This window comes from Humulus lupulus, chromosome 5, assembly GCF_963169125.1.
Source record: "Humulus lupulus chromosome 5, drHumLupu1.1, whole genome shotgun sequence".
Lineage (NCBI taxonomy): Eukaryota > Viridiplantae > Streptophyta > Magnoliopsida > Rosales > Cannabaceae > Humulus > Humulus lupulus.
This window is the reverse complement of record NC_084797.1, coordinates 35,276,984-35,304,792: the sequence shown is the minus strand read 5'-3', so window position 1 is coordinate 35,304,792 and position 27,809 is coordinate 35,276,984. Positions and strand designations below refer to the sequence as shown.

The 27,809-nt window shown below is 42.8% G+C and overlaps 1 protein-coding gene across 1 annotated transcript; it reads right to left on the bottom strand.

The window, feature by feature from the left end:
- Positions 1-5,447: 5,447 nt before the first annotated feature.
- Positions 5,448-26,683, bottom strand: LOC133834744 (uncharacterized). Its single transcript, XM_062264453.1, has 6 exons — positions 26,668-26,683; positions 25,680-25,751; positions 25,375-25,567; positions 24,891-24,986; positions 22,972-23,237; positions 5,448-5,666 (listed from the first exon to the last, which is right to left on the bottom strand). The coding sequence occupies exons 2-6, from the start codon at positions 25,697-25,699 to the stop codon at positions 5,633-5,635; spliced, it is 609 nt and encodes a 202-aa protein (XP_062120437.1). The 5' UTR covers positions 25,700-25,751; positions 26,668-26,683; the 3' UTR covers positions 5,448-5,632.
- Positions 26,684-27,809: the final 1,126 nt, after the last annotated feature.

Below are 27,809 nucleotides of genomic sequence, written 5' to 3'. Positions count from 1 at the left end.
AACACTAACAGGAAAAGAAATACTAGGTCTGATATGAGAGAGATAGGTTAGTTTTCCAACTAATCTTTGATAACTCCCCTTCTCTACTTGAATTGATTCACCAATTTGGTTTGTTTTAAGTTGAAGTTCATTGAAGTATCTGCAGGCTTACTCCCAAGCATTCCAGCTTCGTCTAGAAGATCTAGGATATACTTTTGTTGAGATATGATGATCCTTTCTTTGATTGGGCTACCTCCATCCTAAGAAAGTATTTGGGTGATCCTAGATCTTTGATCTCAAATTCAAATGCTAGAAATTTCTTGAGGTTTAAAATTTCACTTGAATCATCTCCATTTAGGATTATGTCACCCATGTATACAATGAGAATCGCTAGCATCCTTGTTGAAGAGATCTTCACAAATAAGGTGTGCTCAGCCTGACATTGAGTGTATCCAATTTTTACAACTGACATTGCAAACCTATCGAACCATGCCCGCGGTGACTATTTCAAGCCATAGAGAGATTTTCGTAGTTTGCATACCAATCAACCATTGGAGTGTTTCTTCAGACCTGGTGGAATTTCCATATAGACTTCTTCTTCTTCTAATTCTCCATTCAAGAATGCATTTTTGACATCCAACTGATGTAAAGGCCAATCACAATTCACAGTAATTGATAATAAAACTCTTATTGTAATGAGTTTGGCAACATGAGCAAATGTCTCATGATAGTCAACACCATATGATTGAGTGAACCCCTTGGCAACCGACCGTGCCTTGAATCTATTGATGCTCCTATCTGAGTTGAACTTAACAATGAAAATCCACTTACATCGAACTACCTGCTTTCCTTGAGGCAACTCAGCAAGAACCCATGTTTCATTTTTCTCAAGAGCATTGATTTCCTCATCCACAACAACCTTCCATTTGGGATCTTTTAGTGCCTCGTGAATGTTTAGGGGAATCTGAACAGGATCAAGAGAAGAGACAAAGACTCGTACATAGGAGTTGGTTTCCCATAAGAAACATACTTTTCTATGGGGTGACTAGTGCATTTTCTAACATCTTTCCGATGAGCAATATGCAAATTCAAATCATCATTAATAGTAGGTGTCAACTCACGAGTCATAGAATCTTTACCTTCATGATTTTCAAGGTTGAGGGAGCTCGGATGTGTGTTTGAACAATCCTTGCTTTGTATGTCAGCCTCTACATTTCCACGTTTTCTCATTCTGTAAACACGAAGTTCTTTGTTTTCATTTTAAAGTTGTGTATGAGGAGGCACTTGAGAAGGTGAGTTTGGAGGTGAATTTGTTGAGGATGGGTGGTTGGCTATTGGAGGTGAGGAGGACGGAAGGTTGGCTATTGGAGTTGTGGAGGACGGAAGGTTGGCTGTGTTTTCTTGATACACATATGTTTGAGAGGGTAATAGAGAACTAGATGATGTAGATGAGGAAACATGGGCAGAATGGAAGCAACCTGAGTGTCTTGAAGTGTTTCCCAAGGTTGGTATTCCTTGGAAGTCTCCCTGAATACTAGATTTGAGAAAGAATGATTGACGTTCAAAAAATGTAACATCTAGAGTATGTAGACTCTTTTAAAAACTAGAGAGTAACATTTATTCCCCTTTTGAGTACTAGAATACCCAAGAAAGATGAATTTATGCGATTTGGGGTCAAGTTTTGTTCGTTTGTGATCATAGATATGGACAAAAGCAATACATCCGAATATTTTGAGTGACAAATTTGAGGAGAAAGTTGAGAGTTGAGGGAATGCTTGAAGTAGCAGATTTTATGGGGTTTTGAACCTTAAGACACGACTAGGCATATGGTTTATAAGATAAGTGGCACTCAATATGGCTTCCCCCCAAAAGTGTTTAGGCACATGATTTGAAAACATGAGAGATTGTGAGACTTCAAGAAGCTACCTGTTCTTTCTCTGAGCCCCTCCATTTTGTTGAGGGGTAGGGCTGTGCAGAAATGATCCGATCCAATAACAAACCGACTGATCCAATGTCAACCGACCGCTAAAAATTGGATATCCAATCATGATTGGATTGGATCGGATGACATTTTTAAAAATCCAATATTGGATCGGTCGGTTCTTGGATGACATGTAAATCCAATGGATCCAACCGACCGATTCAATCCAATAATGATCCAATACCATCCAATTAATATTCAGATAAAAAATATATTATATATATTTTTTAAAGTTAATATATATTATATTTTATTACATTTACTGTTTACATATATTATATTTGATGTACTAAACTTTTTTATTTAATTATGATGTATTATTGTAATTTTATGTTGGATTCCTACAAATTATTAAGACTTATGTTTTTAATTTTATGTTGGATTCCTACAAATTATTAAGACTTATGTTTTTAATTTTATATTAGATTTGTGTTGTAAACTTCTAAATCATTACAATTAAATATTTTTATTATTTGGATGAGTAATTAGTGTTTTTATAATTGAAATATATATTTTTTAAAATCAGCCTAAATAAAGGTTTTAAAAGATCGGATGGATCCGATCCGATCCAACGAATAACCAATGTATGCATCCAATGGATGGAACCGAACCGATCCAATCATCCATTGGATCGGATCGGATCGGTTGGTTCAAGATGATTGGATCGGATCGGTTCCAAAAATCCAACATCCAATTGGATGATTGGATCGAATCGGATGGGCTTAAAAACATTGGATGTCATAGTCCCTCAACAGCTATACTTGAACGGCGGTGGCTCCATACCCTGAAAAAGGGATTAAAGGGGGGTTTTCAACCCCTTAACAATCCCCAGGGGAGGTGAATCAGAGTGAGAGGAAGCCCTCGTAGTCAGAGTGTCCCCTAGATTGTTCAGTGGAGCTACTTGTTACCTTTCATAAAAGGTAACTTATTACCCTACTGTTGTTTAAAAGCGTAGCTTTAAACGATTGAAGTTTGAAAGCCTCTCCCCCGCAACCAAGCCTTAAGGCTTTCCTTATGAGATGGGATGCTCACTAATCGATTGCTTCTCTCGAGATGCGAAGAATAGCGTAAATAAAGACTATCTTGGTCCTTTCAAAGCAGATATTCGTACGCCATCGGGTTATTTGAGGATATGAACACCCCTATTGAGGGGTGTCAACACAGGAGCTAATATGGAAAATTTCTTGATCTAACAAGTATGGGCCAATGATGGAGTTGAAATATTCCTTCCCATTATTTGTTTTTAAAACTTGAATTTTTTTTGTTTGAATTGATTTTGAATTATGGAATGAATTTTTTTAAAAATAGATGCAGTTTCAATTTTTTCTTTCATGAGGAAGGTCCATGTGGTTCTAGAATGATCATCAATAAAAGAGACAAACCATCTGGAACCATTAACATTTTTTTTACCCTTGAAGGTCCCCAAATGCACTATGTATCAATGAAAAAGGTTGGGAAGGTTTATGAGAGTGGCTGGAGTAAATACTTCGAGTATGTTTGGCAAGTTGATAGATTTCACGATGAAAAAACTTGGACTTTTTGTTAATAAATAAATGAGGGAACATGCATTAAAGATAATTAAAATTTGGATGTCCAAGGCGAAAATGCCATAGCATAACTAGACTTTCATTGGAAATAGAAACAGAATTGAAACTAGTATCGAAAACATAATTGAAAACATAACTTCACTTGTGAACTTGTTTATTTGTGGGAGTGTTATTGAGAATATAGAGACCACCACACATTTCAACACTGTCAATCACCTTCCCCGAGCCCACAACATGAAATTCACAAAGATTGGGATATAGTTTAGTCACACAATTCAAATCTCTAGTGAGTTTACTGATGGAAAGTAGGTTACAATTTAGTTTAGGAACAAAAAGAACACATGAAAGGTGAAGTTTATTAGTGAGGTGAATAGATCCCGTTCCCATCACGTTGGAGAGTGATCCATAAACAATTCTGACTATAGTGAGTTTAATGCACAGTGTGAAAGTATGAACAGCCTTTAAATCACCCGACATATGGTTGGATGCCCCAGAATCCACTATCAAAGGACTAGTGTTGTTGTAATTTGTAACAAAAGCGTGAGAGGTGGCACCTTGAGTACTCATCATACTAGCATGTGCTTTGGAGGAAGATGGTTTTGATTGTTGTGCCACTAAGATCTGCCCAAAAAACTTCTGCAGGGCCGCAAGCTAATCTTGTGAAAGAGGACTAACTTCGTTGGATGAATCTTCAGAGGTGGCAGCCATATTAGCTGGTCCTTGATCACCACGGGGTTTCGGTTCCAAGTCAGCAGACTTGCCGTGAATCTTCCAGCAAGTTTCACGGAAATGTCCAGGCTTTTTACAGTGGTCATACCATGGTCTGCCCCCCTTCTGAAGCCTGTTATCCTAAGAGGAAGCATGAGTGAGCATTGCTAATCTGTCTGATTGTGAATTTGCATCAGGAATCATTAACTTTCGTTTGCTTTCCTCCCTTCTGACCTCAGAGAATACCTCACGAATATGAGGAAATGATTTGACACTCATGATTCTTCCCCTGACATGATCGAGGTCCTTGTTCAAACCCAATAAGAATTTGAAAGTTCTCTTTTGCTCGACAATGTGTTTGTACAATTTAGAGTCGGTGGGACACATCCAAAAATATACTTCAAATAGATCAAGTTTTGCCAGTACCTTGTGATGGTGTTGTAATAGTGTGTGACAGTGGAGTCTCCCTGCTTTAACTCAAAGAGTTTTGCTTTTGTTTCAAAAAGTTCTGAAGTATTTTTCAGAACTGGAATATGTGGCACGAGCTGCATCCCATATTTCTTGGGCTATACACGATAGAGGAGAAAATTTTCTCTAATTTCAGGAAGCATGGAGTTGATTAACCAGGACATTACCGTATGATTCTTAAATTTCCATTGGCGATAGGAAGCATCAGTTTCTTTAAGTTCCACAATTGCACTAGTGAGATATTCGTCTTTCCCTCTACTTGAGATATACATGAGGATTGACTGTTGTACAACGCCCTAATCTAATACTGTGTAAAAGATTTGCATACTCATAAGCTAATAGAAGAAAGCCACTTATTATTTGAAAAATCCCAGTGGGGCCTTGCTAAAACATGCAAGTTGGGTCCAATAGTTTAAAGATAAAAAAAATAATAGTTTCGTGCAACGTTTTAAAAATAAATAAAGTTCAAGTCTCACTGATAAGTTCTGAAAAGTTAAAAATAAACATAACATTATTCTTTAGAAATTGGCGTTAAGCTGATCATTTTCTCGCCCATAGGGTACTCCCACGCCATACACACCTTGACGTTGGAGCTCCCCACATCACCACGCGTTCCAAGGAGAAATTCTATTTGCTACCCGGAAGGGAAAGTAAGGAGGTGAGCTAAAAGCCCAGTAAGGAGTGAAAACAAAACATAAGTAAACACAACAAAACATATTCATATACATACATCGTTATACATTATAAACATCATTATCATAACTATCATCATCATCAAAACATAATCATCATAAACACTATCATCATATATTTGTGAACATGACCCCCTATCTTGTCCATGTCACACCTTGAGGTAAATAGGAACTCTGGTCCTTGAATAACCTCAGCGCGTCTGCCCTATGAGTTACGTCTTTATATCCTTAGTAACTCGGGTTACGCCTTCATATCCTTAGTAACCCCTTTGTTGTGTCGCGTTCAACATGCTAACAGCCATTACATATCATACAACATACAGAAATACATGCAATCCAGTCATCTCAAAGCCAAGGAAAACTACATGAATTTCTACAATCATCATATCATATTGGAATAGCATTTCATACATGGTACATCATCATATATAACATTTATATTCATACAAGCCAATCTTACCGTTCATAGCATAAACTGTTTACCGAGTTTTTCGGAAACAAATACGAACAGAATAGTAAAAAGATAAGAACTGTAGAAGTGCAGAAATGTAAATAAACAAACAGGTTTTTACGTGGTTCAGGCGTTAACGAGCCCTAGTCCACGAGTCGATGTTATTATACTTGTAGAGAATTACAGTTAAACAGCTGGTGTACAAGAACCTCACAACCTCACAGTGTTTCTCTCGGGTTCTCTTGGAGAAGATCCAGCTAGAGAGATTTAAGCAGAGTTCTTGCTATGTAATTTGTTGGCCGTCCCCTCTATCGTAAAATGAGGGGGTCTTTATAGCTAGGGTTTTTAATTAGGGTTTTACTCTGTCTCCCTGAGTCTTAATTACACCAGCCATAAATAGGGGATACAATTACTCTAGTAGCATGGCTACAAGGCTCTATGTGGGTATAATTACATGAAAGTATGGGAGTTGCCAAAAGGCAGCCGTCTTTTCCAGGCGGTCAGTGGAACAGTAGGCGAAAAGGCACCTTTAGGCGTGCTGGGATGTGTGCGGTCTTGACCTGTCAGGCGTGTCAGGCGGGATCCTGTGTCAGGTGAGTATCATTCCAACTATGCCTCCTCCGTGACTCGACCACTTGGTCTTATTCCGTGCGAAGCACGGAATCGTATCCGCGAAGGTAACCTGTAGAGCTTCTCCTGGAAGGACCTTCCCCGAGGGATATCCCTTCGGGAGTCCGGGAGAACTGACGAGCTTCCGGGTCACGGTTGCTTGAAGGAGTGTGCTTGACACTAAACGAGAGAAGCGAAGCCTTTCTGTCCATCCGCGAGCCCTGGTCACCCTCCGGGGAAGACTTTGATAATTCTGCTTCCCGAAGGCTACCCATCTAAACGCTACCCGGAAATCTGGATAACATTTACCCCCCAAGGTCACGGAACTTGAGAGGTCCGGGAGCTTGTACAGTCCTCCGGGTATTCTGATCCCTAGATTAGACGAGGGGTCAACTCCTGTGTTCCTGGAAGGGTTCCTTTTTTCCCGTCTGAGTGTTAGTACGAAAAAAGAAGGAAATTTCTTCTGTTTGAACTCAAGTATGGCGAGGGCCACGCGTCATGCAGGGAATGGTTCTGCGACCGAGACGTGTGCGTGAGGCGATTGGCTGAGTTCGCGTGCGTCAGGCGTCTGAGTAGTGATTTGACGGTATTTAATGGTACGCTGGGCCCGAGATGGTACAATGATGGGAAATAAATACTTTATTCCCATCCGAGGAGTCATAAATAGGACCGGCCCTTTATCCCCAGCCGTCGGATCTGATGCATGCGGTATGGGAAGATCGGGACCGTCCATTTGTGGAATTCGAAACGACTTCGTTCCTGCTATAAAAACGAGGGAACGAACCCTTCTTCCTCTTTACGCTTTCAAATTCTCAAGCTTTCAGATTTTCAGATTCCCAAATCTTCGAACTCTCAAGCTTTCAAGCTTCCTTTCCTGCGAATTCGCCACTTCTTTTGGTAAGGAATCCTGAAACTTTTCTTTCAACTTGACCGTAGGTTTGTTCGCCGAAGCTCTAAGTCTGAATCGTTGCCTTGTCTTTGCAGCCTTTACTTCTCGTGTTCGCGCGGTGCAGTGACCCGGTTACTCCCTCAATCTTCAAATACCCGGATACCAGTACGTATTTTTACTTTGCTTTTTCCTTCTAAACCTCAGATTGTTGGTAGTTGTTAGGGTTGAGTTCTCTGCCGGTGTCATATTTATGCATGCGTGAATAGGGCTTTGATAGGCATGTGACTGATGTGAGTCAATAAGTAATCTCTTTGCATGCTTTGACGATTTGCGTTTGGAAAGTCGTTCCTCGTCTTGCTTGTGCTGTTCTGGTTTGCTGTTTTAGGGCATAAGCGTGAGCGCCTTTAGGGTGTCTTCCTCTGGAAAAACACTTCTCTTGGCGGGCTTAGGCTCGGAGTTTGAGTTTGGTTCCTTGCTGTCCTTCGGGTGGCATGGTGCCAACCCCTCGGCAAGCTCGGTGGGAGCCTCTCCAAGCAGTTTTCGGGGAGGGTCTCCCCGACGCCTTTGATACCGTTAGGGTATGACAAGGGTGCTGACTGCTTAGAGTGTTTTCTTCTTTGTTTCTTCTTTGCGCCATTGACGAACACCTCAAAGGAACAAATCATTGCTGCGGTAGAGGCTGAATCTGCCCAGGAGCAAGGTTCCCCTGTCGCTGGCGCAAAGGGGAAAGGAAAAACTAAATTGGTCGCGGCTAGCCCACCGACTATCAACAGTTCAATCTGGGAGATGGACCAGAAGCCGAACCTGTTCAGGAACTACGGCATGCTGGAGCTGTACTCCTCAGAGGCAGGCCTGAAGAACATCCCAGGCCTGATGTGGCACCGTCTGTCGGTGCTGGGTGAGTCTGCTAGTCAGAGTCACGAGGGTTTTGGTGCCTGGAGCTGGGCACACATAGTGTGTGGGGCGCATTTTCCCCTAAGAAGTTATTTTGCCAATTTCTGTGTGAAGGCGGGGATTGCCCCCTTCCAGTTGATTCCCCCCGGCTACAAGCTCCTAGCGAGGTGGTACATCTTTTGCAAGTCCCGGGACCTGGAGGCCCCTACCCCGGAGGAGGTTCTATACTTCTATGGGCTGAAGTCTCAACCCATGAGAGGTCATCCAGACAAGGTGGGGTTTTACAGGCTGGAGAGGTACCCGGATGTGATGTGTCCCACCTGTCATACCGCGAGGGTTCCAGATCTCCGGGAGTACTGGTTCCTGACGACTGGCTTCCCATTGAAGAGGGTGCCAGCCCTATCTTTGGACTTCAAAGTCCCTGGTAAGTGCTCCTTCCTCTCCTTTTTAACTTTGTTTCTTTACGTTTGGTTTGCCTTTCGGGAGGATCTCTAATACTCGTATTTGGATTTTGCAGAAGTCGTCCCGCGGACACCTCGCTGTGCGGAGATGATAAGGAGGTCAAAATTCTACGAGGGGCTCTCGGAGGAAGAGCTGAAGGTGGAAGGACTTGTGACCACCGAATCTTTGAGGGAGTATGGGCTACTCGCCTCTTTCCAAAATATTGAGCCAGTGAGTGGCAGGGGGCAAAGTCAGGTGTCAGCTGACATCCGGGAGCAGATTGCCCTGGAGCTGTCCAAGGTGATCTGCCAAGTGGCCCGGGACGAGAATAATTTATCTCCTAGTTGGGCGGAGAGGTTCCCCGACCCCCAGCCGGAGGAAGAAGAGATCGAGGCTCGCCACGTCCCAGCTTACCCCAATGAAGGGACTCCGGGAGCTGGTACCTCCGGGAGAGGTAAGACTAGTTTTCGATTGATCCACACCCCCAGCCTGTCTGAGGTTTCCCGGACTTCTCAGGCGGGGTTCGATCCCCGCTTCCTTAGGCTAGATCCGCGTAGGATACCCTTTGACAGATATTGCGATAGGGTAGATGAGCTCCTCGGGTGTTTGAGTGACGGTAGTCTGCCAGAAGGTGTCATCATGGTTGACCCTTCTTCCCTCAGCATGTCATTCCCGGACTTCAAGGAGTACGGGAGCTTCCTGGAGCAGGAAGCGGTGTTTTGTTTTGCTCGGGGAAGGCCATCCACGTTTCTCGTGCATGGTCGTCCCTTTCAGACTTTTCCCTTTTTTCGTTTCTTGTTCCCTACTAGGGGACTTGTTTGTGCTGTTATGTTGTTGCTTGTTTTGTTTTCTGCTTATCTTTTTTTTTCACATTGCTTCCTGGTTGGTTAACCTTGCTTCGCACATTTCTTGCAGAACATCCTGAAGCAAAGATGTTGGGGAGAGCTACCTCTCTTATCAAGAAGGCCGCCACCAGCCAAGACCCGTCCAAGGGGAAAAGACGAAAGGCCGGAGCTGGTAGGGGAGGTAAAGCTGCCACACCCAAGAAGACAAGTGGCGAGGCGCAAGGGTCTCCGGTGGCGGAGAGGTCAATCGTGCCCGTGGTGGAGAAGCCTCATGTCAAGGGGCCTTCCGAGAACATGGTGGTCTCGAGCAGTAGCAGCGATGGGGAAGGTCTTGTGTTCCCCGCGAAGAGGGCCGGGGTGAGCAAGCGCGCCGGAGGAGAGGCTGAGGGCGACAAGAAGAAATGCCTTAGACACTCTCCTCCCGGAGGTGATGGAGACCTCCGGGCTACGTGCAGTCCCCACCAGATTACCCCCAACCAGCAGCAAACACAACTCCAACAGCAAAAGCAACAGCAACAACAACAACAACCACAAAAACAATCAACACCGCCACAGCAACAGCAAAAGCAACAGCAACATCAACAACAACCACAAAGACAATCAACACCGCCACAGCAGCAGCAAAAGCAACAGCAACATCAGCAACAACCACAAAGCGGGGCGGTAGTGTCTTCGCTACCGTCTCCAATACCCCGTCTACTTCCTCCTTCAGTCCAAAGGGAGTCCACCCTTTCGGGGTCTCCTTCTTCTTCTTCTCTTCCACTTTCTCAACAAACAAGCCTTCCTCGGCCTGGCCTGAAGTTCCACTTCCCTCAGAAACCAACCCGTTTCCCCGCTGCCCTCCTGGAGGGTGTAAGACGGGCTGATAATTTTTTGAAGAGGCGGTTGGAGGCCGAGAAGGTTGTTACTCAGGGAAGGGCAGACAACTTGTCTGCCGTGAAGAGAGCTGAGCTGGCCGAGGGGGTGAGATCCCTTCACCCGGCTGGAGCGGTTTTGGATGGCCCAGCCTTGGAGAAGAGGCTGGTGCCTAGGCTCGGACGTTCATTGGCGCCGTTCGGAGCGGAGATGATGGAGGACATGGCCCTGAGCTTGTGCGAACTCAATTCTGAGAAATGGGCCATCAGTAGCAGTAAGGACCCGCTGTTGCTGACACATGCCGTAAAGCAGCAACTTTCGGGGGTAAGCTGTCAGTTGTTGTGTTCTGGGATCAATTGTCTTAGTACATTTGGTTCTGCTTAACTCATTCTGTTGTCTTTCCTCGCAGGCCTTTCTCATCGCGGAACGCTCGTTCCGGGAGGTGGGTGCAGTTCTGGTTCAGCTGGAGGAGAGCCAGGTGGCTTGCCAGGCCTTGGAGGCGGAGAAGCAGAAACTGACCCAACAGGTCGAGAGCATAAAGGGGGAGGCTGTGGAGGAGGTTAACCAGGCCCAGCGCAAGGCTGAAGAAGAGGCGGACAAGAAATATCTTGCCAAATACCGAGAGTACCGGGCCAGCGCAGAGAATGAGTTCAAGCAGCGGTCGGATGACTTGAAGGCCGAAAACTCCAAGCTCCGGGAAGAGCTATCCCAAGCCAGGGAGGAGAAAGATACCTTGGAAGCCCGCTTGCAATCAAAAAATGATCTCCTCCTTAAGCGGCAAGAGGAATATGCCACTCTTCAGAATAGGCTGCACAAGGAGGAGCAAGATCATAAGAGGAGCAAGGATCTCGCGTCTATGCAGGAGTTGGGGCTTGCTGAGAAGGATAAACAGATTGGAGCCTTGCAATTCACCGTCAGAGGACATGTGACCGAGAAGCAATCCTTGCTGGATCACAATAAGGTACAGCGCAAGGAGATTGATTCCCTTAAGGGAGAGCGGGATGCATCCAAGGCCGAGCTGGAAAAACTGAGGGCTCAACTGGCTGTCGCGGAGGCAAAGCTGGCGACCACTGAGGCGAAGCGCTTGAAGGAGAAGGAAGATGCCGAGGTGGTGCTGAATAGAACGATTAATCTATCCCACGTGGTTCTCATGCACCAACTTTGGAAAATAAACCCGGAGGTAATAGGCTACCTGGGAGGGGACGCCGCCGCCATGAGGGAAAAGATACAGGTGTGGGATCAAAGCCCAGAGGCGTACGTCCAGACTTATGACATTGACGAGCTTGCTAGAGCCCCTGAGGCAGAAGATCCCACAGAGGCGGGGACCTCTGGACCTGCCAGTGATGAAGTTCCACCTTCCAATGAGCCGACTCCGCCAGCCCCGGTTGAAACCGCTGATCTCGAGGCCCCGGACGTGGATGCCGCTGCCACCCCCAGCGCTATATCTTTAATTTTTTTTTCTTTCTTTATTTTCCTTTGGGGCGAAGCTCCTTGTATTTTTTTTTTATTGCGGGAACATTACAGATGCCCGGTCCGCAGGGCCTTCATTATAATAATTGTAGAATTCCTCACTCCTTTTCTGCTGAGTTCCTTGTTTAATTTTTCGCTTAGAGTAGATAATTTTATACGATAGAAACTGCCGTAGGGGCGCACGAGGCTTTGGTTCCAACGGCCAGAACCTATGCATTTCTAACTTGAAGCTCCAACGGCTTATGTCTTTTCCCACGTAGTTTCTAGGTTGCGGAGGATTCTTGGTTCCAATGGCCAGACTCCCTCTTTCATCGTACTCAGCCTTCCTAAGGTAAATAGCCAATCTCGGGACTTGTAGTTATACCATTCGCGAGGATGGCTAGGGTGACCCGTTCCATCTCTCCATTGCGATCTTTACAAAGCTTGCGAGGCAAACACTTAATACGTTTCCGCGAGATGGTGCCGGAACGGGAGTTCTTTTGGTGAGCGTCGCTAGACTTAGGGCTAGATCTTTACGAAGCAAAACTAACTGTCGTCGCAGAACCCACGGTGGCCGACTTCAGGGACTTGGCATGAAGCCTTGCGAGGCAAGGTTCGTTGCGGTCGGGGAAATCGTCACACCTACCATGTGCGATTCTGGAGCAGGGGCTTTGCGAAGCAAGGCCTGCTGTAATTGGGGGATCGATTATATCTGCTTCCAGGGTTGAAGCTTGCGAAGCGAAGCTTGTAGTGGTCGAGGGACTCGCCATGCGTTATTTTTTGAGATTCGGAGCTGAAGCCTGCGCAGCAAAGCTTACAGCGATCGCGGATCTTGCCATCTTTCGCCTTGCAGGACCCGGAGCTGGAGCTTGCGAAGCAAAGCTTACAGCGATCGCGGATCTTTCTATGCTTTACTTTATGAGACCCGGAGCTGAAGCTTGCGAAGCAAAGCTTACAGCGGTCGCGGATCTTGCCACCTTTCGCCTTGCAGGACCCGGAGCTAGAGCTTGCGAAGCAAAGCTCACAGTGGTCGCGGAATATCCTGCGAAGGGCTTGTTAGGAAGTTAGGGGTGTTTCGGCGTAGCTCTCTGAGTGCGCCCCAACCCCCGGTCCTGTTCATCGCTAGGCTACACAGGAGATCATTTTCATGATGCATAATGGCAGATATTTTCATGGCAATTTTCACATAACCACATAATGCACACATGACACGTAACGCAAATATGTTCATGGCACAAATCAACCTAAGCTTAACAATTTAAAATTTTCAAACACAATGCTAGCACATAAGTGGTGTTCTCTGTATGTTTTGTTCAAGGGGCGTATGGCTATGCCTTAGCCATGTATACCCCCCCCCCCCCCAAGTGAGCGTGGGGTCCGGACGTCTCCGGACCGCGTGGTCACTTGTTAAAACGCAGCTTGGAACAAAGGGGTAAAAAATGCAATAAAAGCGGAGTGAATCTCTCCTTGTTTCATTAAATTAGCCTGTGAGGCATGTGTTTTACAGCTGGGAGGATTGTCTCCATATTTTACATTTTTGCTACGTCCACCAAGGACTTTCGACTAGATAGTCCGGGGCCTACTGATAGTAACGGCGGAGGTGCTCCGCGTTCCAGGCGCGCGGGACTTTAGATCCGTCGAGTCTTTTCAAGTGATACGTCCCATGGCCCACTTTTTCTTGGATTGCATAGGGGCCTTCCCAGTTGGGTCCGAGGACTCCCACTCCCGGATCCTGCGTAGCAGGAAATACTCTCCGTAGGACAAGGTCCCCAACTTCGAATGTACGGCTCTTGACTCTTGTGTTGAAGTGTCGGGCTATCTTGCCTTGGTACATTTTGAGTTGGACCTGTGACTGCTCCCGGAGTTCTTCGATCATGTTCAGGGACTCCTGGAGAAGGGCGTGGTTCCGGGTAGGGTCGTAGGTGTCCTGCCTGTGAGAGGGGATCATAGTTTCTACTGGGATGACGGCCTCACAACTGAAGGTCATGGAATAAGGTGTGTGCCCCGTCGAAGTCCTCTCTGTTGGATAGGCCCAAAGTACTCGCGGAAGCTCTTCTGGCCAGCGAGCCTTGCATGCTTGGAGTTTTTTCTTCAACGTGGTCTTTAAGATTTTGTTTACTGCTTCCACTTGCCCATTAGCTTGAGGTCTGGCGACTGCGGAAAAGCTTTTGATGATTCCATGCGAAGCACAGAAGTCCGTGAAATGTTCACTATCAAATTGCTTCCCGTTGTCGGAAACAATTTTTCGTGGAAGCCCAAAACGACACACTATATTCCTGATGACAAAGTTCAGTGCTTTCTTAGACGTGACCGTGTTCATAGGTTCAGCTTCAGCCCATTTGGTGAAGTAGTCTACCGCAACTATGGCATACTTCACTCCACCCCTTCCAGTTGGAAGGGAACCTACTAGGTCAATGCCCCAAACGGCGAACGACCAGGGGCTGGTCATTAAGGTAATTTCTGTAGGCGGCGCTCGCGGAACCTTGGCGTACCTCTGGCACTGCTCACATTTTCTGACATAATCCACACAATCCTTCTTCATGGTGGGCCAGAAGTATCCTTGTCGAAGGATCTTTTTGGAGAGGCTCAGCCCGGAGGTATGGTCGCCACAGAAGCCTCCGTGAACCTCATGGATGATGGCGCTGATTTCGGTTCCGGCAACACACCTAAGGAAGGGTATGGACAACCCCCTGCGGTAAAGCTTTCCATCCATAACCACGTATCGGGGAGCTTGATACTGGAGCTTTCTTGCGTCAGCTTTATCAGTGGGGAGCTCTCCGGTGGTGAGAAATCTGAGAATGGGTCCTATCCAGGAATGGGAATGGTCGATGATGGCATTTACCCTCTGTGTCTCGGTACTCGGTGCTTCTAAGTGCCCGATGGGCACTAGGCCATATTGTTCAATCTCCGGGTCTGTTGCAAGCTTGGCCAGCGTGTCCGCGAGTGAGTTCTGGTCCCGGGGGACCTGGCGGATTTGGTAGCCTTTGAAATGCTGCAGGAGGCCGCGGCAGAGAGACACGTAGGCAGCCATTTTTTCGCCTTTCGTCTGGTATTCCCCGGATATTTGGTTTACCACAAGTAGGGAGTCGCTGTATACCTCGATTTTTTGGGCTCCGACTTCTCTGGCCAGTTGCAATCCAGCTAGCATGGCTTCGTGTTCTGCCTCGTTGTTGGATGCTGGGAACGTGAAACGGATGGCACTCTGGGGCTGATGTCCTTGGGGAGATATTAGGATGACCCCTGCTCCAGCTCCTTTTTCATTTGAGGCTCCGTCTACATAGACCTTCCATGTGGGAAGTTCCGGGACAGGATCTTCCGGGAGGTCATTCATTCCCGAGCATTCCACAATAAAGTCCGCTAGAGCTTGTCCTTTTATGGAAATACGTGGCTGGTAGTGGATGTCAAACTGGCTCAGTTCCATGGCCCATTTAAGTAATCTGCCAGAAGACTCGGGCTTCTGCAAGACTTGTCGGAGAGGGTGGTTGGTGAGTACTCTGATGGTGTGCACCTGGAAATAGGGCCTTAGCTTCCTCGAAGCGATTAGCAAGCAGAGGGAGAGTTTCTCGATCATTGGATATCTGGACTCGGCGTCCAGTAACCTCTTGCTCACGTAATACACAGGGAGCTGGATACGGCCGTCTTCCCGGACGAGAGTGGCACTCACGGCGTGCTTTGTCACAGCTAAGTACAAGAACAACGCCTCTCCTTCGACAGGTTTGGACAGAATGGGAGCTCGGGCTAGATGTTCCTTGAGGTGTTGGAAGGCTGCTTCGCATTCGGGGGTCCACTCGAACCTCTTGTTTCCCCGCAACACATTGAAGAAGGGGACACATTTGTCAGTGGCCTTAGATACGAAGCGGCTGAGAGCCGCTATCCTTCCGGTAACGTTTTGGACATCCTTATGCCTCCGGGGAGAAGGCATGTCTATGAACGCCTTAATTTTCTCAGGGTTGGCCTCCACTCCGCGGGAGCTGACAATGAAACCGAGGAACTTCCCAGACGAGACCCCGAAAGTACATTTCTTCGGATTCAGTTTCATTCCATACTTTCGGATCACGGCGAAAGCCTCCTCAAGGTCGTCACTGTGGTCCCCGGAGGTCTTGGATTTTACGAACATGTCATCTACGTACACCTCCATGTTCCTCCCCAGCTGGTCCTTGAACATCTTGTTTACTAGACGCTGGTATGTCGCCCCAGCATTCTTCAAACCGAAAGGCATGACCACGTAACAGTAGACACCCTTGTCCGTGAGGAAGCTGGTGTGTTCCTGGTCCGCGACATGCATCTTGATCTGGTTGTATCCAGAGTATGCATCCATGAAGGATAAGAGTTCATACCCGGAAGTAGCGTCTACCATCTGATCGATTCGCGGAAGAGGGAAACAGTCTTTTGGGCAGGCTTTGTTTAGGTCCGTGAAGTCAATACACATTCTCCAGGACCCATTGGGTTTCGGGACCAGAACCGGGTTAGCCAACCACACGGGATAGTGTGACTCCTGGAGAAAGCCTATGGACATCAGCTTGTCCACTTCAGTTTTGACTGCTTCGGCCCTCACTGGGTCTAACGGCCTCCTCTTTTGGCGAACCGGAGTTGCAGATGGGTCTATGTTGAGTGCGTGGCACGCAACATTAGGATTAATCCCCGTCATATCAGCGTGGCACCATGCCAGGATATCCTGATTATTCTTCACAGTGGCCACGATCTTTTCTCGAATGGCCGATGGAAGGTTTTTCCCCACCTGAATGACTTTGGTGGGATCTTCCGAGTTGAGGATCACCTCTTCGACTTCCTCCATCGGCTCTATCGTTCTCTCAACCCCCACTCTAGGGTCGAGTTCGTCAACGCATGCTCCTTGGGCACCCCCAGTTTCTGGTGAATCCTCCGCCAAAGGAGCGGCAGCAACCGTCTCCTGGACCGTGTAGACGGATCGGACGGAGACGTTATAACAGCTTCGTGCACTTCGTTGGTCTCCCCGGAGGGTGCCAATACGCCCGTCGTCGCATGGAAACTTCAAGCATAAGTGGCGTATCGAGGTTATGGCCCCACAATCGATTAGGATCGGTCGGCCTAGGATGGCATTATACGCCGTGGGGCAGTCGACCACCACGAATGTGCAGTGCTTGAAGGCACAAGCGTCGCTTTCTCCTCTGAGGGTGACTGGAAGTTGAATTTTGCCTAATGGCATGAGTGCATCCCCATTGAACCCCTGAAGCTGGATGGGGCATGGGGTCAGGTCTGTCTCAGTTAATCCGATCGCGTGGAAGGCAGCTTTGAAGAGGATGTTTACGGAGCTTCCATTATCGACTAGGATCCGTGACACCTTCTTATTGGCGATCTGAGCTTCCACAACGAGGGGATCGTTGTGGGGGAAGTGCACATGTCGGGCGTCATCTTCCGTGAAGGTGATGGGAAGATCCATCATTCGGGGACGCTGAGCAGGTGACTGAACCAAGGCGCACATCTCTCCGGTGTGTTCTAACTCCCTCAAGTACCTTTTCTGGGAGTTGCGGGTGCTTCCGGCAAGGTGCGGTCCTCCGGAAATGGTGGCTACGTGTCTGTCAACGGGTGGCGGAGCAAGGCCGGGCGGATATGGGTTGCCGGGTCTTGGAGCCAACAAGGCAATGGGTGCCGGAGAGGTCGGAGCAGGAAGCGCTGGGAACTGAGACCCAGGAGTTTGGGGGCGACCGGCTTCAGGAGCGCTAGCGGTCCCCCTCTGTCCTGGAGAGTACGCAGCTCCGTGAACTACTCCTTGTCCGGGATAGATTACGGGTATCCTCACCCATTGACCAAGGTGTCCCGCTCTTGCCAGGGACTCGATCTCATCCTTCAGCTGAAGGCATTCGTTTGTGGTGTGCCCCACGTCTCCGTGGAACTCACACCTCTTATTGGAGTCTCGCGGACGCCTCCCTCCGTGAGACACTTTCGGGGGCTTCCTGTAGTTGACCATATTACAGGTCGCCCGATAGACATTCTCTCGTGAGTTTATCAAACTGGTGTACTCCGTGAACTTGGGCTCATAGTCCTTCCGGGGTTTCTTTGATTGGTCTCCCCGGTTGGAGTTTCTTCCGCCTCGTTTATTCCGTGATTGGCTCAGATTTCGTTCTGGGCCTTCTGCTTGCGGCTGCGACGGGCCAGGAGCGATACTACATCCGGTCTGTACAGCTCCGTACCCAGAGAAATGGGTTTGACTCGGCGTCTGAGCAGACGCGGAAGGCCCATACACGCTTGGAGTGAACTGGGCTCCTGGAAGCGTGAGGGCTGGTGCGGGAGCTTGCGAAGCAAAGCTCGGCGCAGTCACGGAAGGCGTCAGAGCCGGGGGAACTCCAAAGGCCTGTTGGTAGGCATCCTCATGGTTAATGATTCCCTGAGCTTTTGACATGAATTCGGACAGAGTTTCTGCCCGTCTCCTTTGCATTTCCCCCCACAGCAGGGAGCCGACGGTAAGCCCCGATTGAAGGGCGATCAGCTTCATATCATCGCTGACCTTGGTCTTAGCAGCAGCTTCCATCATTCTTTGAATGAAAGCTTTGAGGTTCTCATTGGGTAGCTGCTTGATGTTGGTTAAGGAACCAACCTCCATGTCGTGGTCCCGGGCAGCAATGAACTGCCTCCTGAATGCGGACTGTAGCTCCTTCCAACTGTGGATTGATCTGAAGCTAATCTTTTCCACCAGTCCTCTGCGGACTTGGTAAGGGTGAGTGAGAAGCACATGCATTTGGCATCCTCACTGACGCGCGCCACTTGCATCATCTTGTTGTATTTAGCTAGATGGGTGCGCGGGTCTGTCCTCCCCTCATATAATTCTATATGAGGCATTTTGAAGTTCTCCGGGAGGGGTGTTTCCGCGATCCTCCGAATACATGGTTCCGGGTCTTCCTCCTCAGAGTCTGACAGGGCCCCACTTTGCTTCCGGACCAGCTTGGTCAAGGCAGCGATCTGTTCCTCGAGCCTCTTTGTATCGCTCTCCGGGAGGTCACGTCCCCGGAGCTTGTCGTTGAGATGATTTCGTAGGTCATCTCCGCGAGGCCGGGCCTTTTCTCCTTTGGCCTTTTCATACTTGGCCTCCAACCTTCTTCTTAGGTCCACTGTGGACCAGCTATCTTCGGAGTGCGTGTCCGCAGCCCGACCGTCCTGGTTAACGGAATCACTGGGGCGGTTGTTCCTTCCCCTAGGCCTGGGTGCCTTAGCACCGGGCCCTTTAGGCACAGAGTGCCCCCTTGGGGCTGAAGGACGTCTGGGCTTAGGAGCGCCAGAGACCTTCTGCGCGCGGGGGGGGGGGGGGGGCAGTCGGCCTGGTGATTCATGCCTTTAGGAGGTGCGGGGGCGTTAGTGCGCACAGGCTCCCCAACTTTTTCTTTGCCCTTGTTAGGGGCGGCTTTGGATGGTCCAGCAGCGGCTGGATCCGGCATGGTGGCATCAGCACCACCTAAAACAGAGGCGTCCTCGTCCGAGTCGCCTAGATCTCCGAACTTGCTTTGGAGGCGCTCCATCATGCGTTGCATTTTTTCGGAGACGCGCTCCTGCTCAGCAAGCTTGGCCTTAGTGACCACCAGTTCTTCGGCTACTTGGACCAGTTCTGGATCCTTCTCGTAGTAGTAGCCGTCTTTGTAGTAACCGTCTCGGACATACTCTTCTTTGCTTTCTAAGTATGTCGTATCTTCAGTACTGACCCGATCCTGGCGGGATGTCGGGTCTTCACCTTGGTAGTCCGAGGGTTCATTTTGTACCGCATCTTCCATCATAGTATCGGGGTTGACCCTAGCATTTTTGTCAACCGCGGATTTTCTCGTAGTCACCATCTTTTCAGTACGGAGCGAATACAAAAAACGTACACAGAAAAAGAGCTGACTAACAACTCCCTACAGCTCTCAATGAAAGCACCAAAATGTTTACCGAGTTTTTCGGAAATGAATACGAACAGAATAGTAAAAAGATAAGAACTGTAGAAGTGCAGAAATGTAAATAAACAAACAGGTTTTTACGTGGTTCAGGCGTTAACGAGCCCTAGTCCACGAGTCGATGTTATTATACTTGTAGAGAATTACAGTTAAACAGCTGGTGTACAAGAACCTCACAGTGTTTCTCTCGGGTTCTCTTGGAGAAGATCCAGCTAGAGAGATTTAAGCAGAGTTCTTGCTATGTAATTTGTTGGCCGTCCCCTCTATCGTAAAATGAGGGGGTCTTTATAGCTAGGGTTTTTAATTAGGGTTTTACTCTGTCTCCCTGAGTCTTAATTACACCAGCCATAAATAGGGGATACAATTACTCTAGTAGCATGGCTACAAGGCTCTATGTGGGTATAATTACATGAAAGTATGGGAGTTGCCAAAAGGCAGCCGTCTTTTCCAGGCGGTCAGCGGAACAGTAGGCGAAAAGGCACCTTTAGGCGTGCTGGGATGTGTGCGGTCTTGACCTGTCAAGCGTGTCAGGCGGGATCCTGTGTCAGGTGAGTATCATTCCAACTATGCCTCCTCCGTGACTCGACCACTTGGTCTTATTCCGTGCGAAGCACGGAATCGTATCCGCGAAGGTAACCTGTAGAGCTTCTCCTGGAAGGACCTTCCCCGAGGGATATCCCTTCGGGAGTCCGGGAGAACTGACGAGCTTCCGGGTCGCGGTTGCTTGAAGGAGTGTGCTTGACACTAAACGAGAGAAGCGAAGCCTTTCTGTCCATCCGCGAGCCCTGGTCACCCTCCGGGGAAGACTTTGATAATTCTGCTTCCCGAAGGCTACCCATCTAAACGCTACCCGGAAATCTGGATAACATAAACAAATAGAGTTCTATCTAACTTCCTTATCTCATGTCCAAACAAAGCAAAAATTGACAAACTTCACAATGATCCTATAACCATAATCAAATAGCATTCTTTAGCATCACATAAGGCTTTCTTGTGCCCACTCACACATGGTGAAAACTACACATATTTTCCAAACATGCATATTTACACATAAAATCACCAAAAAAATAATGTAAATTATACATATTTTACATGCATGGTTTTTAAGTAAAAAACATATGGTTGAATATTAGACATATTTTTTAACGTAAAAGTGCATTTGCATGCGACATGCATACGTGAGAAATTTGTTAAAAACAATAATTCCTACGCGCTTATTTCTATCATTTTCAAACAAGAATTTAGCAACATACTTTCTTTACCATTATTTATCTCTTTAAAATCACTAAGTTGATTAAGCCTCTAGAACATTATTTTTATTTCATAAATATAATTTATTTAGCCATTAAAAAAAATAATAAAATAATAAATCTTCAGTTGTAAGGCTTTGTAATTGAGTTTTGTCTGGTGTGTTTGTATTTGTTTGGTTTATTCTCAATATATATTCCTTTTCATAAAAAAATAATAATAAATCCATTTATTATTTTAAATTACATAGAAATAATTAAGGCTTGACATTATTTAAAATACTTATAATTATCATGTTTCCTTAGAAAATCACAATTTTATCTAAACTAATAAAATTACAAAAATTGATGTGAGAAAATATAATTTTTAGGTGTGAGAAAAATATATTTTGTTTGTATTATTTTAAGACTAAATTTATGTAGTATAAATTCATATGTGATAATCAAATAATTAATTTTAATTTATTAAACTAAACTTTCAGCCACCATTTAATTTATTTAAAAATCACAAGTGAATTTACCTCAACATTTTTCTTAATTAAAATGAAGAAAATCATATCTACTAAAATGAACACTCATGGTTAGATTAAAAATACCATTTTTAATATTTACATAGTTTATGTGTTATATTATTTCACAAACACACAAACTTTCTTTCAATTAAAAGACTTTCCAATATTTTTACCAAAAATTCCAACAACAAAATAAACTCTTAAAAAATCACCATCTTGAAATTAAAATCTCATAATTTCTCTAAAATATAAAAAAAAAATCTGAAGGTATTTATTTGAGTAAAAACACCATTTTTAATGCATGTTAAAATTCCCCATAATTTCATAAAAACATCATAGCACTTGCAAAATCATTTAAGCATGCAAAATCATTATTTTCATCATATTCTAAATCTTTTAAACATCAAAATCAGCAAGTTTAACAAATCAAGAATCTATCTTTTTCATCATGTTTCACAAAATTTACACAATAACTATACATGTTTAAATCTATACAATTAAATCACAAACCCTAGCATGTAACTATTATCATATTGTTATTCTATGAAAATCCCTATCATCACAATTAAATCATGCTACTCTCATGCAATATTATACCTCCAACAACCATCACTACAAGAAAACATTTATGATAACTCTCAAAAAGTGTTATCAAATGCAGTTTATAACACTTTAGCAAGTGTTAAGTCTGCACATGTTATTAAAAGCCTTGCCATTTGATTGCATTTTTTTTTTCATGTTATTAAATAGACTATTATAACATTGTTTTGGTGTTATATATTGTCAATAGTAACATTATCTAGATGTTATGATAATGTTAAGTATATTTTTTTCATTTAATTACATTTTCAAGATGTAATTTAATTATCTTTAATTACATTTTCAAGATGTAATCTTATTATCTTTAATTACATTTTCAAGATGTAATCTAATTATCTTTAATTATATTTTCAAAATGTAATTTTATTGTCTTTAATTACATTTTCAAGATGTAATCTAATTATCTTTAATTACATTTTATTGAGAAGTAATCTATTATTTGTCCCAATAATGTAATTAGAATTTGGTAAAGTCCAATGTATTTTTTTTTTGTATCAACCAAAATATCCAATACATGTGTCCCAAATAAAAATTTTGAAGTGCAAAATACCATAATAAAAGTCCATGCTTAGAAAGAGTATGTCTAATAGTCTAATAAAAGAAAAATTATAACATTTGTCCAATACTATCTCTATATTAATTGCAAGCATCCAAATCTCATGTCGCTATCTTCATCACCTAGATAACATAGAGAAAAAAAATGCAATAAGAAAACAAAACTCACATGTTATCTTCTTAACCAACAAGCATAACAAGGGGTTGCTATTTAAAAAAAATTGGTAGCATAACAGCTATTTTTCGATAAATTCTAAATTTTGAAACCTACAATTAAATCTCAGATATTCCCAGAACAGTTCCAAAAACAATATGGCACGACTCATTATAGAATGTAAGATCAATCTTTACCTCATTATGACTTTGTCGGCTGGCCAAGCAATAACACTTCCAACACTTTCTTCAATACAAGTTATCCCTGAAGTTGGCCTCCACAAAAATGCATCAGGCTCTCTTGCAAAATCAACACCAACCTTCATGACAAATGGTCCAATAGGGTCATCAATAACTAAATCTTTTGAATCATTTAAAATAAAATACCCATAAGCAACAATATTCCTAGAACAATTCCCATCCAAAAGCTTGCATCTTTGGCCTTGAGTTCCAACACTCCCACTCTATAATCATCATCCAACCAAAAAAAATTCCAAGTGACCAAAATATTATGAGAGTTTAGAAGAAATTAATTAACTTAAAAATTTATAAACAAATGATAATGTTACTAAAGTAGGACTATGTGCATTGGATTGCTCTCCGCTCAAACCAAATTGAGACTATAACCATCACAAACAAAATGTTAGATACAACAAATAAGGTGCATGCAAAGTAAATGTAAATAAGAATGAATAAATTTACCTTGGGATTCGCGAATCACTCCATAAATGCCAAATGCCACTCTTTCCTTCAACTCTTTATAATCATTTTTCATTTGAATTATATGATCATCTTTCTCATATGCAATTGCCAACTTTGTTTTAGTAACTCCTTTGCCATAAGTTCTCAAATAACAACTTTTTATATTATTATTATTATTATTGTTTCTTTTTTGACAATAATCCTTACAATATATTATACATCAACTTATATATTTTTCTTTTATATCATTAAATATTAAATATTTTTTTTATTAATTTCAAATACAAGTGTGTGTGACAGAGAAATTATTTTAAAAAGTTCAAGTGATAATAATATTTTGTAAATGTAAAGAGAGTTCAAAATATAATTTTTTTTTTGCAAAATACAAATTCTAATGGAGTGTTTTTTTACGACAAATTCTTTAGTTTCAAAATATACTATATTTTACAATAGCTATTAAAGTCTCTTGGCAAAAGCACATAATTTAAGGTATTTTCTAAGTGTCTAGCATAATGATATACAATATAACCATAGATATATCAATTATAAAATCAATTTAGGACCGTAGACAAATCAATTATAAAATTCCAAAGAAAAATTTTCAATTTAGGAATTTTTTGACGTCTTTCTTTCATGGTTAGATTGAGATATTAATATGCAAATAAGTTAAATTCAAAATCTTTCATAACAAAACTTAGAAGTTCAAGGTTTCTTTTGATCATGTAAAGGGTTTTGAAGGGTGGTGATCCAGAGTCCCCATTATATAAGAGATGAACATCATGATTAGATGACTGAAGCTGTCTCAACATGGCTTCAGCATTCTTGAATACAAATGGATTTGGTTTCCCAAAAGATACATATTCCAAGGTATCATGGTGAATTCTGCACGGCAAAGCTACGTGAGTGTTGAAAAATAGGTTACACCACAAGGTAAATTATTTTTGTCTCATGTACCATGTGGCAGAATGCGGTACAATTTAAGCATCCCAGTTAGAATTTTTTTAGTTCAGTTTTAAAACCTTGTCTATTACTTTAGTTTTCAGATGAATGGATTATAAGTGGTATTTCAACAACTTGATTTTGTCAAAATGAATGTGATTGGTTTTGTCAAAATGAATGCGAGTGTGACTGGCTTGATTACATCCGATATCTATGGTTCAGTCATGTAAAGTCACTAAGTATTTCTATACTTCTGAAATGGGTATGCTAAGCAAGACTTGTTAAAGACACTTTCTAGGGAAATTCTGAAAGCACCCATTCCAAGCCGCTCAGAAGGAAATGCAGCCTGTATTTTATTTTATAAATATTAAAATCATGTACAACGGAAAATTCAATAGATGAAGAAAGCTCTCACAATCATAAACCATTTGGATTCTTCCTTACATGGACCAATTAAAACTACATTAATAACCAACCTGATATTCAAGATCAGCTGCGGCAAAATATAAAGGAGGCTGATGCCCATTATCTCCTCCAGGAAGCCCTTCAGATGTTAAAATATCACAGAGCACCTATATCAATACATCCAGTAGAGTTTTAAAGAAATGCAAAGGATCATACTTAATTTTTGAAACGTCAAAGATAATAATGCTTAATAATGAATCTAAAGGTTGGAACTAAAGGAGTTGTTTCCTCCTCGTTGATTAATGTTGTTCAATTAGAGTCAACAAGAATGCCATAGTTTTCGTGACAAACGTGAATGCAGCCTTAGGTCAGGAGTAGCAGTCAAATTTTTTTTGTGAAAATAAGGATATGTTTTTATCTCTTTACTTAATAATTATGTTTACGTATATGACAACATCATTATTTATAGTTCAGTTCGACAGGTTTTAGAAATATAATTTTTTTAATGAAATCACTGTAATTCCACATTGATTCTCATGAATAAAATGAAATGACCTGAATGTCCAGGCCCCAATCTACAGGATCACTGACAACAAATGCTGCCTTAACCCTGTCATATAAAACATTGTATCTTGGTGCTGATTCGATCAAGTGGTCATTCTGATATTCTTTTGTCCAGATCTTGTACAGAGATACAGGATCAATGTCCTTGAAATACGATGCATACTCATCTAGTGAGAGAACTTTTCTGCCAAAGAGAACAGATTTAGCTATACTCTGATTCTTGAAGATCAAGAGACAACACCCAAGATCAAGACTTCACAAAAGGAAACAGTACATTATAATACCTAAGAACTTACTTGAAACCATACTCCGACATCACAAGAGCAAGTTCTCCTTTCTTAGCAGCAATAATGAGTTCATTCTCGTATCTGATAAATCGATGAAACAGTTGGAAACACACTTAATTTGATACAAAAATAATCCCCAAAAGTTAAGATGAATTGCATATAAAGATCTGATGGAAAGTTTCAAGTTAATTAATAACAACGACCCTTTAAACCTTTCTAGGGAATTTTAAATAAGCAGCAAAAAAAGTGACAGATATTACATCACAAATGTAAATCAACCAAGTATTCATTACAAGATACCAGGTAAAAAGACCTGTACATTAACAGTTGGAATATTAGTGCATAATATTTATTATGAAGTACTTCATAAAGTCCTCTTTCATGATGCTAATATATATGAATTTCATAAATTATAACGACATATGGTTCCATTGTTTTCAGAAACCACACTACAGACCAAACATGACATAGGGAAATCGTAAACAGACCATGTATTTAAACATCATTTTTAACAAAACAAGTGCACATATCTCACAATTCAGGGCCAAATTAAGAAGCATACATAGCCAAGTTAAGAAAGGATTTAGGGCCAAGAATCTCATTTACTCATTTATAAGCAATTACTCATATATCTCACTGAAACATTCTATCAACCACCTTTAATGCATTATTTAAAGCTTAGTAATATATACTGCAAAACAACAAGCAAGACCATCACAAGAGTAAAACTAAAAAACTTACAGATATATCTGGCCTAACATTCATTATTTTTTTCTCTCTCTCTCTCTATATATATATATGAGTTTAGCCTATATATAAATATTTCTTCTTGTCCAAAAACACACCAGATCTAAACAAAGAGAAAATAATTGATGCATAATTAAATCAATGATGAAAAAACCAAAAACAAAATTGAAGTAAAAACCTAGAGTGAGGATTATGTTTATAATCAGAGGAAAAGATGGATGAAGATTGAAAAATGAAGATGCAGAAGTACCTTGTAGATGAGAGCTTGAGATCGCGGGAATGGTTGCTAGAAATCTATGAGGGTGATTGGAGAAATGGAAGGGACAATCAGGGATGAGGAGAAATGAGAGAGAGAGTCAAAAATTGAGGATAGAGAGAAATGGAAGAGATAATCTATATATTTTTACTCTTTTCTTTTAATATCAAGCCTTTTACTAAATAATTAATAAAATGTTTATTTTTTTAAGTTTGGTACCCTGTATTTTTGCAAAGTATCATTTTGGTACCTTCTGTTTTCAATAATGCTTATATGATACCCTGTATTTTAAAATCGTACATATTTGGTACCCTAAACTCAAATTTAATTAATAAAATTTTACCAATTTAATCAAACTGCTGTTAATTATGTAAGTTACAAATTTAAATTTAATTACATATAACTGATGACAGTTTGATTATATTGACAAAATTTTATCTATCAAATCTGAGTTTAGGGTACCAAATATGTATGATTTTAAAATACAGGATACCATATGAGCATTATTGAAAACAGAGGGTATCAAAATAATACTTTGTAAAAACATAGGGTACCAAATAAGTAAATTCCATTTTTTTAATTTAATTTAGTAACATTTTTTACAACATGTTATTATCTAATGTAATTAAATAATACAATTCTTGTAGTGCATGCTTATATTTATGGGCAAGTAAAAAAAAATACAAGAAACTCTAACATGCTCTTATTATAACATTATTTCAAGATTTCTTTTATGCAAAAATAAAGCAAATAAACCTAGGCCTAAGGCATGATATTGCCGAAATACACATAGAGTCCAACAACCAAAAGTTAGAAATCGCCTCATCATACTTCTTTGTTCAATTCAATAAGAGAAATAGTACCAATAACAAAGCAAACTATCCACACTTATCACCTCTTTTTTTAAAGCCACAATGTTCCAACGTGCCTTTATCCAATTTATCCAACAAATACATGATATAAATATAGCAACATAGAAAATAATAATAAAATCACCACACATGCTTGGCCGAAACCCTCATGCATCAACCTTTCTAATTTCTTTTTCTTTCACCTCACATAAAATGCACCCCAAACATGTTATCATAGAAATAAATAAATAACGCAAAGATAAAAAAGAATATCTAAGAACTCTC

Coding starts and splice junctions, on each gene's coding strand:
- LOC133834744 (XM_062264453.1), bottom strand. CDS start 25,699: ATGTCGGAGTATGGTTTCAA. Junction 25,568..25,679: donor ATGTCGGAGTATGGTTTCAA/GTAAGTTCTTAG, acceptor TCTCTTTGGCAG/AAAAGTTCTCTCACTAGATG. Junction 5,667..22,971: donor GCCGACAAAGTCATAATGAG/GTAAAGATTGAT, acceptor AATGGCTGTTAG/CATGTTGAACGCGACACAAC.